The sequence below is a fragment of the Hermetia illucens genome, chromosome 4, assembly GCF_905115235.1.
Source record: "Hermetia illucens chromosome 4, iHerIll2.2.curated.20191125, whole genome shotgun sequence".
Taxonomy (NCBI): Eukaryota; Metazoa; Arthropoda; class Insecta; order Diptera; family Stratiomyidae; genus Hermetia; species Hermetia illucens.
In genome coordinates, this window is record NC_051852.1 from 112,408,623 (window position 1) to 112,426,979 (window position 18,357).

Genomic DNA, 18,357 nt, shown 5'->3' on the forward strand with positions numbered 1-18,357 from the left:
CGCAAACAAAAGCTCGTTATCGCCCAGCTGATAGCAGCCACCTAATTTGATAACCGACACCGCAACGTCCTCTACTCGAACTCTGGCATTTATTTTCAATTTACCTTTGGTATCCGGCGAATTCACACGGTTTCACTTTATCACGGAGATTCCAATTGGCCGACGAAATGCGACTAGGCAAGGTTGATCCAAGTTCGTTCTCAGAACCAGGTAAGTTGCGATAGTGACGTTCTGTGATCAGATAATGATAGTCACAATTTGTTGTTATACTTCACAGAGAAAGTGCTGACCACTCACGTCGCCCTCAACTGGACAGTGGACTTCGAGAGGCAGGTGGTACGTGGTTCTGCGAAATACAACTTTAAACTGTTACAAAAGAATCAGAAGACACTCGTAAGGCAAAATCTTAATCTTTATCTGAATTGAAAGTGCAAAGTGCGGTTTTACAGCTCCTCGACGTCCGTGACATAAGCATCAGCGAAGTGCTCCTGCTCGCTGGAGGTGAGGAAACGCCTGTCAAGCATACTATTTCAGACGAGGTTGAAGAAGTTGGTTCCAAGCTTACATTGGAACTGCCGTCGGAAGCGAGTGGCGAGTAAGTACAAACTTTTGTCCACTTTTCCTTGCCTTGGTCTAGTTAATATTTTCATTGTGTCGCCTGTCACCATGCAACCCTGCCAGTCTCATGGCATTATCGATTCCGCCTCCCAACAGACGAATCTATCGCAAAGATGAATTGCCGCCCTGCGCTATGTTGCGGAGCTCCTAATCCCGCTCTGTGCTTTGTAATTACAAACGAGATTATCGCAATAAATCAAAAACGTGATAAGGTTGTTTGTAATGTTTTCTGAAGTGGGCAGCGGAGATAAACCGCGCCTCGATACAGATGTATGCAAACCATATCGCATCATTGTCGGTAATAAATTCCCTATCACAGAGCAGTTGTTACTTATCAAATTGACATATTCAATAATAAACGATAAAAGTGAATGAGCCGCTTAATCTCCAATTTATTTAATTATAGAAAAGCAACCCACCCTCTAATTTCACACATTTTATCCGAGTCATATATATATATATATCTATAATCTAAGGCGCAACAGATCTAATCCCGACGTGTGTTGTAAACGCAGAGCTACATGCGACCAGTCGCGTACAGTTAATGAAGTCACCCTTCGGTTCATAAGTAGCTGCGGACAAGGAAAATATTTCAAGCGCGATTTACATGTACATACTATCGAAGACGCCTTTCATAACTTTTCAACGATCGGCGCAACCCCATATCGATATAGGATGTGAACATGACGTTTTATGTCACTAATCCAACGCAAAAACTTTGTCTCCATTACCGCGAAGTACCGTTCTAACTAGCACTCAGAACCATAGAGAGCGGCAGGGCGGACGACACTGCGGTAAAATTTGGATTTGAGACATGAGAAGATCATTCCACTTTTGGATAAATCTCGAGATCAGCTTTGCTATGAGACGCTAAGAAAACTTCATCTGCATAGAGCAGTGTTTAGGGCATTAGACGTTGGATTTACCGTATGATAGTGTCCACAACAATAACAACGAAGAGATGTTTCCACAGACGGTTTTGATATCCCTGCCACCCTTCGGACATTACTCGTCAATTCATCGTGGAACAATTCAATCCAGCGCATTAGATCCTCTGCTTGATTTCGCGCTCGACTTCTGTGCTGCTGACAATCCAATTATCGGTAGTGCTTGTGGAAATTAAGGATGAGAAAGTTATTTCGTTGAAATCTGCTGGAAGTATTTCCACCATCTGTCCGTCATGGGTTGCCGGTCGCTAAGTAATGTATCGTTGTTCTCGTGGGTTGTTGGTGGGGAAATTATGGGCTTAAATTTCCGACATGATGACTTGTTGTATGGCAATGGAGTTGGTAGACCCCGCTCCTGCACGGTGGTTTGAAAAGATCTTCAAACTATTTTGGTTGACTACCTATGTGATGGCGACACCACAACGATGACACTGACCGTAAAAAGTCAAAAGGCGGATAAACTGATTCTATCCTGCTCTGCTTATTTTCCTTATGATTCGGGCGAAGTTCCCATTGGAACAATCATCAAAGCTAATCAATATGCCAAAAGTAAAGGCATGGGAATAATAGCAGGATGTGATTTTAATGATCACCATATATGTTGGGGAAGTTCCAATCCACTTTCTTCAACGCGGTCAGGCAAGAGACCATCAAAATCAGGGTGGCATCCTCTGACATTGTATTATAATACGTAATCGTATCTCAAGGCCGACAGATGCATACAGCCCTCAACCGAAATATTGGACTCAGACATGCAAAGTAGTATCACTGGAACGAGTGTAATGGGCATTTAACTCGTTCCATAGACACAATTTGCGGGTCCGGATATCATTATTCGTGCGCTAGTAACAAAGGCATATTTGGAATATATGCGTGCTTACCTAGTACACGCTTATATATCAATTAACTGGCGTGATGTGTAGGTAACCACGAAAAACCACTTACCCAGACGCAAGAAGCTTCCGATCGATCAGTTTATCTTCCTTTCTGCTAAAAGGACTGGTTCATAACGGATACATACACCCTTAAGTGACTACTTCACTATAAGCAACATTCCTGTCAGAAAGCAAATCCACGAAGGCAGCACTCGATAAGCTTTACCGTTAGCTCATCTAGTGTTGCCTTCATGAAAAGGCGATCTCCGAGAAAGAATACGCCTTAGGTGTAGGACAACGAAGGCGCTTTCAATTACACTTCATTCGTGACGACTTGTAACACGGCAAGACAACATGGAGTCGATCCGCTGTTAATCAAAGAGTGGAGAAACATCCACATATTGATCGGACAGAATTCTATTGAGTGGGGCAATATAGACTCGGATCACTATCTCGTTTGCGTGGTGCTCCGGGCTCAAATAACAACACCATCTAGAATCCCGTCTGCCTTATTAACTAGAGCTTGGCCAGAGCTGAAAATATTTTTTGGGAATTGCGGGGTCCTAAAAAAAATATTTTCAGCTCTGGCCAAGCTCTGGTCAATAAGGCGGATTTGCGCTCAATATAATTCGTAGGTATGTCGTGTTCTGCGAATTATATAGAGGAGCATATGTGGCGCGGCAAGATCCGCAGCATTCGAAATTTATTTCGAATGTTGCGGATGCGGACGGGTAGATAGCGCGGAACTCTCCACTCATTTTAGAACTCGCCACGGGAGTGGAGAATTAGCGGCGAGAAAGTGCCGTTGGTTGGGACAGAAAGGACCGCATGGAAATAAGCCGGTCTCTTCTGTCTCCAACCGCGGCGGGTAACACTCGTGAATTAAATCAAAGTTTGAAACGTTTTATTATTATTATATTTGTTTTATTTGACAATTTGACTTTTCAACGAAATTAAGAGTTTTTCGTGCTAATTGATAAGGGAATAATTATTCATATAAAAGTTTCTATTTGTGCATAATTGAAATAATAATTTATTATATGCCTTATTCATTATTTTTGTTGGCCGCGCCACACATATACCATCTGCAAGCCGCTTCGGTCACCCTGCTCCCAGGGCAGAGGTGAGGCAGCGTCTGACGATTTGCCGCTGCCCTGGTAAGAAACCGTAAAGCCGTCATCGCCTGACATTTTTATATAAAGAACGGTTAATTGTAAAATATTGCATTTATACGAATTCGGGCTAAATGCACAGCCCAGTTAAATGCAAAAGATTTTGAAACCACAATCGATTGCATCTAAGCGGGCTCCACTGTATTTAAAGATTTATTCAATCAATAAAGAGTTAACTTTCCGCTCTTATATAAAATCATTACAAACGAGATTATCCACGTTGTTTGGAACGATGACATTTAGTTTTAAATAACTACACCCCACATGAAGGTCATACTAATTTCTTTTTTTTTTCTTGACATCGGAAAACAAATATTCGGATATTCATTCCGCCACACTACGGCTCGGGTGCAAGCACATACTCTACAAAACCGTTATTTTTCTTTTTCAATGGGTGGAGGTGGAAATCTTAAAAAGACGCTGCTGCGCCAGGTTGCACTGAAGCCACCCCCACTTCTCCGCCCATATCCCCGCGGGACTATCGTGAAGTATTCCTTCGCGAGCAAGGCTCTGGTTTACATCAGCGCAACTAAGTCACGCGTCCGTCGCGCTTTCCGGGCTCGTTCCAGTTCCTATAGCTTTTCATGTATCGCAATTACTGTTGCGTTTATCGCACTCCAATTTGCTGCGGACCTCTCCTCCACGAATTTATGGGGTCGGATAACAGCGTTAAGGGTGTCGTTCGACATCCCTCTTTAATTCGCGAATCTCGGACAATGGAACATAACATGCTCCGGGTCTTCTGGTATAGCGGCGTATTCGGGACAGTCTGGGGACTCATCCAACACGAACCGATGCAAGAACTCCCTATATCAACCGTGTCCCTTAAGGAACTACGTTTCGTGGTAGTTCAATTCTCCATATTTACGCTCGACCCATCTCTCAATACATGGAATCAATGTATGGGTCCAGCGACCTTTTTCGGAATTATTCCATCATTGCTGCCATCTCCTGTACAGCTCCTTCCTAGTGGCCTTTCGGAGGCTCGCAGTCGCTTCGGCCGGGTTCGCCCTGCTTCTCCAATAGAGATAGTGTGCCTCAATCACTAGAAGATCTAAGGGAATCATTCCCGCAATGGCGCATTGCCTCAACAGATACCATCCTATATGCATCGAACTTACCCTTCTCTGGTTCACTGCATTATCCAATGCGTACGCCCATACAGGAACCGCGTATAGCAGGATGGATTTCACCATCTCTGCGATAAGCAGCCGGCGACTAGATTTTTGGCCCTCTAATATTGGGCCTACCTTTTCGTGTACATAGTCCAGGTGCCTCTTGAAGCTCAACTTGCCATTGATCATTACCGCTAGGTATCTAATGATTGATTTTGAAACGACCTCGTGATTACCAACTCGGATTTTGACAGTGTTGTTTGTAATAACGACCTCCTCCGTCTTATCTTCCAACAGATCCAGTTTCACCATTTGGAGCCATGCTTTGATGGTGTGAATGGTTTCGCCTGCATAAAGTTCCACGTCCTGGTGATGTTCAATCAATCAGTGTTGCCTCCTTTGGCAGGCGAAGGTCGAGCACTCCGTCGTACATTATGTTCCACAGCAGGGGCCCCAGTACAGAACCTTAGGGAACACCTGCTCTCACAACATATTCCTTCAGTCCGTCGTCCGTCTCGTACCAAAGAAGTCTCTCCGAAAGGTAACTCTCGATTATCCGAGCTAAGTAACCACGAACACCCAGATTAGCCAAAGCGCCCTTAATCCAACCCCAGTTCATCGAGTTAAAAGTATTCCTGATAACCACGCTACTTCGAAGATCGTAGTATTCCTTCTCCGATTGCCGATGCTCTGGCTTCCCTCTGGTCCTTTGCCAAAGCCTCCCCGCTCGCAGATACGATGCTCACAATAGCGCCATTTCCTGGTTCCCTACAGTGGTGAAACTTCCGTCATGGCATTGTAGAACCGCATACCTCAGTTACCCGTTGACATAATTAGCTCACTTTTTCCTGCGCCGTTCCCTTCGGGTCATAACCTCCTTCTAAAACCGCCAGGAATGTCTCTTCCTCGAAAGCTCTAATGATACGACTTACACTGCCGCCCAAGTCTGTGAATTCTGGATTAACTTTTACTTTCCGAAGGATATCGGCGCAAGACATATCTCCTTTCTTGGAAATAATGATTCTTTCCCAACGAATCTTCTTCTGCCGCTTTCTGCCGCCCACCTTTGTCTATTCTTCGGGTTTACGAGCTGTAGACTCTTCCTCTTTTTTCAAAGTTAGAGCCGTAATCGAAGAACTACTTGAAATTTTCTCCGGCGCAACTTTCTTTGGCGAAGAGGCCTTTTTCTTCTTGGCCGCTTGTTAGACACCAAATGATTCACTTATTCCATCCCTACTCCGTTTGCCCGCGTTTTCACCTATCTTACGTTGAGGAGGCGTTACCTGCGTATCCCGCATGACTTTGCCACATGAATCTTGGACGTTTTTCTCCTCCACCCACCTAATATAGGACAACTTAATGCCACGTACCAGAGCCCTGATATTTTGGTGGATATTCTGCCTCCCCTTAATGAACTCACGGAATTCAATTATGCGTTTCCCCAATGAAATAAACGCTCTTGTTGTTTGCTGCCTTCCACGATCGTCTTTTAGGGCATCGATAATTATGTCAGTCCGGAGACTTTCCAAATTCCGTTCCGAGTCCCACGACGAATCTCAACTACCTAGGGACAGACCGACAGGCGTCGAATCGATGCTAACAGCATTAAAAATTCAACACTTTAGAAACGTATGCTTTTTGAAGTAGTTCATTGAACAAATTGAACGAACGAAGGCTAATTTATCATTCAGACCCCTTAACCAGAGGCTAATACAACAGATAAGTGCCAGCCGATTGAAAAAAATGAACTTTCTAAAAAATAAATAAAAAAATGAAACAAAACATAATGTCAACACGCCATAATTTCATATTGCAAACAATCTATGTATTTCTATATCTCTATAACATGGGCGAGGAACACATTTTAAGCTGAGTTGTAAAATTTGGTAAATTACTGTTAGTTGCTATTCCAGAGAGAAATAAATTAAATATATCATTAAAAAATCAATTTGCCTCTCCTTTACAGATTGATCATACTAATCAAATATGAAACGTCGTCTAAAGCTAGCGCTCTCCAGTGGCTTACGCCGGATCAAACCCTTGGCAAAAAACATCCGTACCTGTTTAGTCAGTGTCAAGCGATCCACGCCCGGTCAATTCTTCCATGCCAAGATACTCCATCAGTTAAATTCACTTATTCCGCTGTAATTTCGCACCCAGAAAACTTAGTAGCTCTCATGAGCGCTATCCGCGTCAACACTCGCCCAGGACAAACATCTTTCGACCAGACTGTTCCAATTCCTAGCTATCTACTTGCGATTGCCGTTGGGGACTTGGTATCACGACCTCTTGGTCCAAAGTAAAATTAATATTTTATAAAATCTTAAGAATTTCAGATTTTACTAGTTCGTTTTTAGTTCAAGCGTGTGGGCTGAGAGAGAGATCGTTGCAGCTTGTGCTTCGGAATTCTCGGAGACTTGTGAAATGCTCAAGACTGCTTCTGATATTTGTGGACCTTATGTTTGGAAACAATATGATTTACTCGTTATGCCTCCCAGTTTTCCTTTTGGTGGAATGGAGAATCCTTGCTTGACATTTGTGACGCCAACTTTACTGGTAATTACATTCATAATTACGTACTCAGTACAACTAAATTAAATTGCATCAAATTAAGGCCGGAGACAAATCACTCGCTGACGTAGTAGCTCACGAGATTGCTCACAGCTGGACTGGAAATTTAGTAACAAATAAAAACTTCGAACATTTCTGGCTGAATGAAGGCTTCACCGTTTTTGTTGAAGGAAAAATTGTAGGACGCATGAAGGGCAACTTAGAACGCGATTTCCATGCCATCCGAAATTTAACTAATTTGCAAGAGAATGTGAGTTCTTGATACAAATTTACAAAACATCTCAAATAAGGAGAAAGAGATTGTTCTTCAATAAATTTAATCTATTCTCATAATATATAGCTACGAACGCAACTTTCCAACACACCAGATCTTACCAAATTAGTTGTTGATCTAAGCGATTGCAGTCCAGACGATGCATTTTCGAGTGTTCCCTACATAAAAGGCTCAACATTTTTACGTTACATCGAAGATCTGCTTGGAGGACCCGAAGTGTTCGAACCGTTCCTTAAATTTTACTTGAACAAGTTCAAGTTTCACTCCATTGAAACCTCTGATTTCAAAAAGACCCTCATAGAGTACTTCCAAAACTCGCATGCCGATCAATTGAAGCAAATTGACTGGGACCAATGGCTAAACTCAACAGGAATGCCTTATATAATTCCAAAGTAAGTATTCACTCATCAACTGCTCATTTTGTCATCTAGGGTAACTAGGCATCACTTTTTCTACCAGCTACAATTGAATACCAAACACTCAATAAACTCCTAGTGATTCCATCTGTTTCCCCACCTCTCACTTACAGATTCGACGACTCCCTTGGGCTTGTTTGTCAAAGGCTTGCCGACCTATGGGCTACGAAGTACACATCACATTTACATGGTCTTCCAGAGCTTGAGGAGAAATTATCACCACTTCAACTATTAGATTTCCTGGCGAAACTCATAGAGCACAAAGACATCACCGACTTAAGTGCCGAGAAAATCAATTTGCTTGAAAAGATTTATAAGCTAAATGAAACTCGTAATTCTGAGATCCGATTTTGTTTCCTACGCTTGGCGATTCGAGCGCGTCTTATGGATCGCTTAACAGAGATTCTTGCATTTGCTAACAGTAATTTCCGAATGAAATTCGTTCGCCCAATTTACCGGGATTTGGCAGGCTGGCCAGAAGCCAAACATTATGCTGTCGAGAATTTCAACCGCGTTAAGAATCAAATGATGCGAGTTTGCTCCAATATGGTGGAAAAAGATTTAGGACTGGTGAACTGATTGTACATCTACGGATGGCTTGGAAAAAACTTGTTTACAAATGGAGTTTGTATTGTATTTGTTGCTTGTCTTTTTTTCTCAAACATTAGAATAAGTTTTATCAACCGACAACGTCAAATAAATTGATATGAAAAAGGAGAAACCCGTTTATTCAGTGTTACGTTAGGCGAGAGAAATTCTGAGCAAGGACTCTTCCTCTTCAATTAATGAGATTCCTTTTGTTACTTCTCGTTAATTTACCAGGAAGAAAATAAATTACAGAGAGGAGACGAGCAAGATCGTTAATGGAAACCGAAACGTTTAGCATTCATTCGAGAGAAAGAAAACATTTCGTGGATGTGATTACATTGCTGCGGGACTGGACCTTCCCGTCGTATAGCGTGGGCGTTAATCTAGTAGAAAGTCCTGGGTCATCCTTTATAGCAACATGAACAGACGTGAGCACAATTAAAATTAGTTTTCCTTTTTATAGTTTAGTTGAAAATTATTATAATCGATTAACTATCCGCCCCTCCGTCTGTCGGTCTCTCACACCCATTTCCTCAGGAACGGTTACTCCTATTGTTACAAAATCTGGTGGAAGGGTGGGAACTGTCCCCTTGCATGCAGTGAGTAGTATCACACATTAAGTTTAAGGGAGGGTCCCCGTACATGCAAAAGAAAGATGTAATTTTTTTTCAACAAATAGTCCTGTGGGGTATCAAATTAAAGGTCTCCATAAGCACTTTTGAAGCAATAAATATAGCAGATGCGCCGAACCCATTATGACCTTAACTCGGCCTCAAACCGGATGGTTTATTTTTGTGCCGCTTTCACTTCCGAGTCTCTGCAGTGTAGAGTCTTCTTGATCACGGGGTATTTAGTAAGACTCAACCCTTAAAAGGCAATTTTTCGCACAACTGAAATAACTATCTCGACCATGATTTGGCGAATATTCGTTTTTGATTCCAAAATACGGATAAACAATCTTCAAAATCTGCACAAACACGCTTCATGTAATCATACAAGAAATAGTTCAAAGATATCAAACGGAACAATAATTTTGTCCGATTCAGAAACTTCCCTTTTAACAGGTTCAAACCTTCGGTAACAATATGCGAAGCGGTTGCTGGAACAATATTCACGACAGACTCGTTTATGAGCACATACAAAATCGTTTAACATGCCTAGATTACGGCTACCATTAACTGTGACGTCCAAACCCTTCACTTCGAAGAAGTAAGGTTCGATGATAAGGTAAGGTTCGATGGACCAAGATTGCATTTGAAATACTGCTCGACGACGAATGCATGATTCACACCATGATGAACAAGTCGGGAAACCGGAAGCTGGATACTTCAAGTATGAAAAGTTTTGTTACATTTGAGTGTGCATTTGTACGTAACACGTAATATATGTGTATATTACATGACAATATCCACTTTTGCGTGATATTAACATTAAAAGTCTTGATTTTGCAAAGAAACGTCAACTTTGACTTATTATATCTTTGTTAGTAATAGTACGATTTCAACCAAACTTGGTGGGATTATGCTCGATGTTATAGCCTACGTTGCTAAACGCTCAGGGGTTTTTACAGCCAATTACTACAAATTATAATGATATACTATTATTAACTTTATTTGAATAGATATCGGTATGAAGGGTATTTCGGAGCTTAGGCACCAAATAGTGACAGCCTCTCAGAATTTCTGAGAATGGATCCGTTAAAGAAATGATCACTTTTTGGATTATCCCTGCCCCATATACGGAAATTCTGCTTGTTCACGCACCCAACAAGAGAAGTAAACCTCATCGCTGAAGAGAATTTATTTTGCAAAATTTATCCCTTTCCTTGGAGTTGATAAATTTGGGTCTTCGTCTACACACAATAAATAGTGAAATTTCAAATGATGACCCAATTCAAATTTCTTAACTGTATTAAAAATTATAGAATAACATTAATGGAATTCGCGGAACTTCATTACGCAAAACGCTTAGGAATTATTAAGGTTCTCCATGTCGCCGTTTAATCAATGTTGAAACATTTGATGTAACAATTCTGTGCGTCTAGCACTCTTTCGGTAAATCGTTGCATCAATTTTTTGTGCATTTTATAAACTTAAACAACAATCTTAATTCACCCACATGACCATTAAGGTCGCCGGCAATGATAATATAGTCGTCAGCAGGCACGTGACAAGTCTGTTCAACGAGAAGTTGCCAGAAGGCATACGCGGTGAAGAAATGAATAGTGCCATCAACTGATACAATGGTGAACTTCATCAGTCGATCATCAAATCGTTCGACTTCTTTAATGGCGTCACGGAAACCCTCTGAGATGGCAGTGCCAACGCCACATTGAGTGTGTGTTCTACCAAAATAGGGGAGTTTATAACCATTTTTACCGCGTTTGCATTCAATGTCGCAGCTTTTGGCACTAGACCATCGGGTTTCTTGCATAGCGCAGATATCAATGCGCCTTTTCCGAAGGGTTCTTGCGAGTTCCTCGGTCTTTCCAGTTAAGGTGCCAACATTTAACGTGCGGACACGTATTTGTTTTGTTCGTTTTGTTCGTACTAACTTGCTTATCCTGATGCCGTCCATGTGTCAAGAACCCTTGCCCATTTCTCAAGAGGACCGATGCCCGTCCTGCCGTGTCGACTAAGGTGGACGCCCTAGTATTTCTCCGAGGCTTGTGACTCAATCCGATCATCATGTTTGTAACGATATTGTATGCATTTTTTGGTCGCCCTGTTGCGGGACGTTCCAGGTTGCAGGAGGGGAGAAGACCTGGTGTTTTTCCAAATTAACTCCAAACCAATTTCAAATTAATTTTGGAATTTTTCATTTCAAATTGGGATTTTTTTCAGAATTCTTTTGAATATTTTACTATAAAGTTGTTTACCTACTTTTTATCACTGGATAAGGATCGATCTAGAAGTCTTTGAAAAAAGTATTAGCGGTAAATTAGATTCTATTACAACAAGTTTATAGTAAAATATTGAAAAAAATCTGATTCCAGATTGTTAACAGATGTTGGTGTTGGTTGTCACTTCTGGAGTTACTCTCCTGGTTCGCTGGAATGGGCTTTTATAAATTACATACAATTTGAAAAAAATATTTTATTTTTCACTATCTCCACAATATTCAAGCTACAAATGATCTTCGATACTGATTTGAGCCGGCGGCTTCTGTTCGTTCCTCTGATGGAAAAGCTACTTCTTTTGACGACCTACTTCTTACCGCCCATATAGTTGAACTCGTTAATAGTGAAAACGCGCCTAGTATACCTATTGGCTAAAACGAGAAAACAAAATTTATATATATTATATGTTCTATGTACTTAGCGCAAAATAACGTTGAGATATCAGTGATAGTCATAACAGGGCATTAGTAAAGGCATGCGTGTCCTAGATTCCAGATGCGTATCCATGATGGATTTTCCCCAGCAAAAAAAAAGACAGACAGACAATAAACCGATTTTAATAAGGTTTTGTTTTACACAAAACCTTAAAAATGGTTTCTGGGAATCTACGCCAACAATATCCAGAAGCAGAGTATTATCTCCATCCCAGCGATAAGCATACATACTGGCCGACTGAAGTAACAAAAGCACCCGGTGTCATTGATTTCTTCGTAACTAAGGGAACGCGAGACGAATACATCCATATTTTGAATAATGAAAACTGAATGTCCGATCACTCGCCTGTTATGATGTTGGTCAGCGAAAAAGTGAGGAAAAAGGACCATCCTCCCAAGCTGACTAATAGACAAATAAAGTGGGCATTATTCAAAAAGTAGAACCAAGAAAACATTTGCATAAATGACCAAATCAACACTGCTTATCAACTAAAGGGGAAACTCGATCTGCTAACGATTAAGGTCCAAGAGGAAGCTTAGAAAAACACTCCTGCTCATCATGGACTGAATAATAAATATATTAACTGTCCTGATGAGCTAATGAAAGAACTAATTGCAGAGAAACGTAGAGCTCCCAAACTATGGAAAAGTAAATGCAAGCTATTTGAAAAGCTTCTCCTTAAGAGACTGAAAAAATCATTGTGGATCGAAGACTAATATCACCTTACCAATTCCACCATTCCACAATCCACCAGCATCATGAATCCGATGGATGGAAAAAAAAATCAGATGTCTTCAGTCATTTGCCTCGATGTCGCCCAGGCCCTTGATAAGGTATGGCCACATGTTGTATAATTTGCCTAGGGACCCCCCTGAAGAATTTGTCGAGACCAAAAAATCATATCTACTTAGGGCGAATTACGAAGAAAGGTTCTCTGAACTGGAAAAAATTTTAGCTGGTGTACCGCAGAGCAATGTTTTGGGTCCAATATTGCTTCTTTTGTATACAATAGGGTATTGTGAAGAAAAAATAGCGATTTTATCCTTACCACGATGAAAATAGGAGGAAGAGAGGAAGCCAAAATAAAGCTATAAGCTCCTATTAACCACATTGTAGAATCGACCAAGAAACGGAAAATAAAATTAAAGGAAAGCAAATCAACGTACATTTACGTCACAAAGGAAAAAAGAGAATCCAGTTAAGTCATCATAAATGGACAAGAGGTGCCACAAGCGAATGAGGCTAGATATCTAGGTATGACACTCGATGCTAAGTCGAGCTGGAAAAGACACATTCTAAGAAAGAAGGACGAGTTAAATGCCAGATACAAACCAATGTACTGGCTGTTGGGAAGGAATTCCCAGCTGACTGCCCACAAGTTGCTAATTTCAACGCATATCCTAAAGCCCATATCGACGCATGGCATGCAGCTCTGGAACTGTGCCAAGGAGTCAAACCTGAAGGTCATACAAACTTCGTCCATCACTATCAACGAGAGCACTAAAAAGAAGAGGTACCACCCTGGGGCGTACCTCTTCTCACAGCTCTGGTCAAGTGACTACCTCTCAGATTAGATTGGATTATCTTGGCTATTAGTATACAACTATCTAATACGTAAGATACCCCTTCTATCCAATACTGGTCAAGACTTTCTTGATAGCGTTGGTATAATACTAACGTTGTTGAATGTTCCCTCTATTTCTAGGAAGACAGCTAGAGTATATTGCCTGCACTCCAGTTACCGCTCAACCGTGCAATCTACCTCATAGAGAGCGGTTTCTGTGGATTTGCCTTTAAGGTAGGCATACTATGGCTTAGAGAAAGGTCACCGAAAATAACCGAGTTTGGATAGATAGAAAGGAGTATCTCTGTAGGTAGCCAATACAGAGCTTAAACCATACGGCATACATGCAAACGTCAAGCGTGGTGGCCAGAGTCAGTTAGTTTGGGACTTCAAAGCATACAGAGTTAGTTGATTGTCATTTATTGACCAGAACATGGAAAGAAAGTATACTTTAATGTGTGCTTTAATTTGTTTCAAAACACCACCTCAGGCACGAGAATGATTATTGTATAATGTCCTACACCGACTCTATATGCCTCCTCAATCGGTAAGTCTTAACCTGGTTGAATATCAGGAAGTATCTGCTTGAATTTCATGTCCATAAACATCGCTAATTTTCTCCGATGTGATTCAACAGCTTTTCAATTCAATGCATCGTTGCCTTACAGATGTAATTTCGTATAGTCGTATAGCAATAAAATTGAAATTCAAGTTGGAATTTTTGTTGATTTTCATTAGAAACCATTCATTTTTCTTGCAATGCCAATCATTTTATTGCACTCAGTTGTGTTCGTTTTCTTTGTTGGGGGTATTACGTGGGAATAAATGTTTTGATCTCCCCTCCCCCAGAACAATTTTTTGCTGTACACCAACAATCTTGGCAATCACATTACATTATATACATGAGTGCGACACAAAATACTACAACAGCGGAGGTGAAAATCTTTCCTTTTTTCTTGAACCTAAATATGCTCATATCATACAGGGTCCGGCAGTATAACTTCCTTTTTTAAAATGCGCGCCACTCAGTTAGTTGATGTCATAGCGGAGCGCTAGTGGTCTCGTTCAAGAGGGGATACTGTAAAGTTTTGTCCCGACACGGTTCAGTCGCCATCATGCGTTGGAGCGTTGGAATAGTGAGGAGCGTGCCTTTGCCGTTGAGGTTTACTTTTCAAGCGGATGTTCGTTTATTGCAACACAGCGTGCATTTCGGAATCGCTTTAATTTAGCCCCGTTGGCTCTCGTCCTAGACCGTACATCAATTGGTACATGGGTCACTACATTCAGATAAACTGCGTGCGGTGTGCAATTTCCTCAGCTGGAATTATTGGTCCCTGGTTTTTTGAGGAAAATTAGTTTACAGTGACAGTGAATTCGGACCGGTATGTAAACATACTACAGAAATTTTTTTCCCACGGCTAGAAAATTTGGATTTGGGGACACTTGGTTCCAACAAGACGGTGCAACAGCACACACTTCAAGAGCATCGATGGCTGTTTTGAGGAAACACTTTCCAGAGCGCCTTATCTCAATTAGAGGCGATTTGGAATGGCCCGTACGCTCTCCCGATCTGTCCCCTTGTGTTTTTTTTCTATGGGGCTTTTTGCAACTCCGTGTTTATGTGAACCGTCCAAGAACCCTACAAGATTTGAAGACCAACATCCAAGAAGAAATTGCCAACATAACACCTGCTATGCTAACAAGAGTCATGACAAACGCTAGAAATCGGGTTACGCAATGTATGGAGAATGGGGGACGACACCTAACAGATTTGAGGTGTGAAAGGAGTGAAAGTGTGAAATGATAAACGCCTGCAGCCATTTTCCGGATAAGCGAGATGACGATATGATATTACTAAAATTCGATGCTCTCAAGAAATTGTCTTTTCTCTACAGCTATGGTCAACGTTTGTGGTTTCCTGGACAGTTCCTAGACATCATTAAAGCGGTCGATGTCAAAGGAACTAACCGTTACGCTATAAAAACTGTAATCGTTCCCTTCACGAATATATATAGCAACAAGTCGGAAAACCGGAAGCTGGACGCTTCAGATATGAAAGGTTTTGTGTATTCCTTTTATAAATACATTTAAGTGTACATTTGTCCCATTAGTACCCAGCACGTTATGTATGTATATGCAAATATTATGTCAAAATATCCACATTCAAGTGATACTGACATTCAAGCCCTTAAATTCGCAAAGAAGCGGCAACTTTGGCCTATTATAACTTTGTTAGGAATAGTGCGATTTCTACGAAACTTGGTAGGATCATGCTCGATATTATCGCCTGCTACTATTCGTGGTACTAGGATGAATTTAAGGGAGGGGGATTGCAGTCAATTACTAAAAATTATAGTAATATAATATTTCGGAGCCTAGGCACCATATAGTGGCAGCCTCTTGATTTTTTTCAGATTCTTGGGTTGAGTAGTTTCTGAGAAGGGGTCTGTTAAAGTGATGATCATTTTCGACCTTCCCACTCCCCACGTTTCCAACAAAGGTCAAAACTAACACCGGAAAGTACTAATCGAAACCTTTTATTTGATATCCCACATGACTATATTTAGTGAAAAAAAATTGTACCCCCCCTTTTGCATATATGGGGACCAACCTCTTAAATGCGACATAAAACAATGTAACTCACTGTATGCGTGAGCGTTCACAGTTCCCACCTTTCCACTGAATTTGGTGTCAATCGCGATAACCGTCTGCGTGTGATGAACAAACAGACAGACTGCAACGATCTCGAGGATACTACCGAACACTGGTGGGCCAAGACAAAGTCGACGTTTTCTGCTTTCTAAGGTAGTCAGCTCTACGCTACTCTACGCAGCTCCAGTTTGGGCAACTGTTCTGGATAACAAAGTAAACTGCCGAAAATTGGGAATGGCGTATCGGCTAAGTGAACTCCGGGTATGCAGTGTGTATCGGGTAATATCAAGAGAAGCAGCATATGTACTAGCAGGGATGCTGTATCTTGGCGAATGAAGGCCGGCTACTCTACGACAAAACGTATGCAGCTGGGGAGTCTAGCACATTTCGACGGCAGCTGGCACGGTGGGAATCTATTGAAGAGTGGCGATGGAACGAGTCATAAACTGGTCGTTGGACATACCCCACCATTTCGGATATTCGGAGATAGTTTGAACGAAGCCATGGGGAATTAAGCTACGAGTTAACACAATTCTTAAGTGCACATGGAGGTTATCGTGCTTATTTACATCGATTTGGTCACGACGAGTCACCATGCTGTCCGAGATGTGGCTGAGAAAGCGAAGCATGTCATATTTGATTGCTCTAGGTTCACCGCGCACCGAACAAGAATGGAAGCGGTCGTAGACAGGCGCTTAACACCCGAAAACAATATGGAGTTCATGCTGGAGTCATCGGATGCCTGGAACCAGGTTGTAAAGGAACTGCAAGCTATTCACCAACAGCTTAGGCAGGAAAAACTACGACAAAAACAAGAAAGGGAGAGAACCATAATGAGCCGCAGTTAAAAGCTGATCCAGTCCCGCCATGCAATACTTTATAAGAGTTCCGTAGGAAGAGTGGAATGAGAAGGAGGTGGTTTTAGTGAGCAGAAGTCTCACATAACTGCTTGGCAGGAGCCAGCAGTAGGTTTTCAACCTTTCCACCTTTCAACGCTGAAAAAAAAGACAGACAGGCAGTAAACCAATTTTAATAAGGTTTTGTTTTATACGAAACCTTAAAAACTAACATTCAGTCACCAACAATGAACGATATCTATTTTCATTATCATCAAAGGCCAAGGCATGTACTCCCACTTTCATCAGGGCTCAAAAATCCAGCTCAAGGTAACGCTAATACTTTGAAATTGTCGAAAATAGAAGCAAATCAACTTGTAGACATCGACACGCGCAAATCTCTCTTGGCGTCTGAACCATTTTCCTGTGACTGGAACAGCCTTCCAGGACTCAAACAACGGCAAATTAAGAGAGAAGCAAATTTGAAATCTCAAGATGGTAACATAAGAACCAAGCAACAACCTAGTAACACTCTTCAGAAAAGTTTTTTTATTGACCACTAACTCATCCGAATCATATATTCTTACTGCTTTCCAGGGTGGGGATGAAATCAGTTGGTAGTCTAAAAGACTAGATAACTATTGTAATAATTTAACTCGATGGTTTAAATTAGATAAATGAGGGCTGCTCAGAGAAAACAAGGACTAAGTATGTATGTTTTACTGGCATAGATGGCGACATTAGAAATCTACTATTGTAACAATTAGTGTGTTGGAAGTATGACGTCCACTGAATTATCTCAGATACTTTGTAATACTAACACTGCACTTACCGCTGAAAACCTATGCAATAAGGAAGCGTTGTTATTGCAAGCGACAATTGTTAATATGGAAACTGTAAGCATGATGACGAACTCCACTATGTTGCAAATGAAATTCACGGTGTCCCATTTGATGGCACCATTTTTATCCAAAATCCCAACAGTTAATAGGACGGAAAACACACCAATGAATAGGCAACTGGTCATTGCAGTTACAGGATATAACCTTGAATACCAGAAAGGTGTCCCGATGCATGTTGGCGTACACAAAAATATCACGGAACTCACAAGATAGCAGATCTGTAAGAAACGCTGTTTACTACTTATCATTTCACTAAATTAATTAAATATCACAATCGCTATAACTTCGAATACTCCCGGCGCAGATATTGCGCCCTTTTTGAGGCAGCCCGAATTCAGATTCAATTTTGCCGGTGGCATTCTCTCGGGATCACTTAACGTTCATACTAACAGACCTGGAGCTATAATTGCCAATCATCAACACACTGGGCTGGTAGTTCTTTGTTCTAGCTAATTACGATGGAGGTAATTGGTTCGTACATGTCTCTTGGTAG

The 18,357-nt window shown here is 41.3% G+C and overlaps 2 protein-coding genes across 2 annotated transcripts; one reads left to right on the top strand and one right to left on the bottom strand.

The window, feature by feature from the left end:
* Positions 1-38: 38 nt before the first annotated feature.
* On the top strand, positions 39-8,705 carry LOC119654535 (leukotriene A-4 hydrolase). Its single transcript, XM_038059977.1, has 8 exons — positions 39-210; positions 278-393; positions 450-595; positions 6,694-7,026; positions 7,085-7,283; positions 7,342-7,548; positions 7,639-7,964; positions 8,102-8,705. The coding sequence occupies exons 1-8, from the start codon at positions 168-170 to the stop codon at positions 8,565-8,567; spliced, it is 1,836 nt and encodes a 611-aa protein (XP_037915905.1). The 5' UTR covers positions 39-167; the 3' UTR covers positions 8,568-8,705.
* Positions 8,706-11,682: 2,977 nt separating this feature from the next.
* On the bottom strand, positions 11,683-18,357 carry LOC119655499. Its single transcript, XM_038061400.1, has 3 exons — positions 18,137-18,357; positions 17,795-18,082; positions 11,683-11,846 (listed from the first exon to the last, which is right to left on the bottom strand). The coding sequence occupies exons 1-3, from the start codon at positions 18,221-18,223 to the stop codon at positions 11,697-11,699; spliced, it is 525 nt and encodes a 174-aa protein (XP_037917328.1). The 5' UTR covers positions 18,224-18,357; the 3' UTR covers positions 11,683-11,696.

Bases quoted from the DNA above. Each gene is read 5' to 3' on its own strand.
- LOC119654535 (XM_038059977.1), top strand. From the start codon at position 168: ATGCGACTAGGCAAGGTTGATCCAAGTTCGTTCTCAGAACCAG. The intron at 211-277 runs GTAAGTTGCGAT...TATACTTCACAG, and splicing joins AAGTTCGTTCTCAGAACCAG to AGAAAGTGCTGACCACTCAC. The intron at 7,965-8,101 runs GTAAGTATTCAC...TCTCACTTACAG, and splicing joins ATGCCTTATATAATTCCAAA to ATTCGACGACTCCCTTGGGC.
- LOC119655499 (XM_038061400.1), bottom strand. From the start codon at position 18,223: ATGCCACCGGCAAAATTGAATCTGAATTCGGGCTGCCTCAAAAAGGGC. The intron at 18,083-18,136 runs GTGATATTTAAT...CGTTTCTTACAG, and splicing joins TATTCGAAGTTATAGCGATT to ATCTGCTATCTTGTGAGTTC. The intron at 11,847-17,794 runs GTAAGTGCAGTG...TTCTCGTTTTAG, and splicing joins TATTGCATAGGTTTTCAGCG to CCAATAGGTATACTAGGCGC.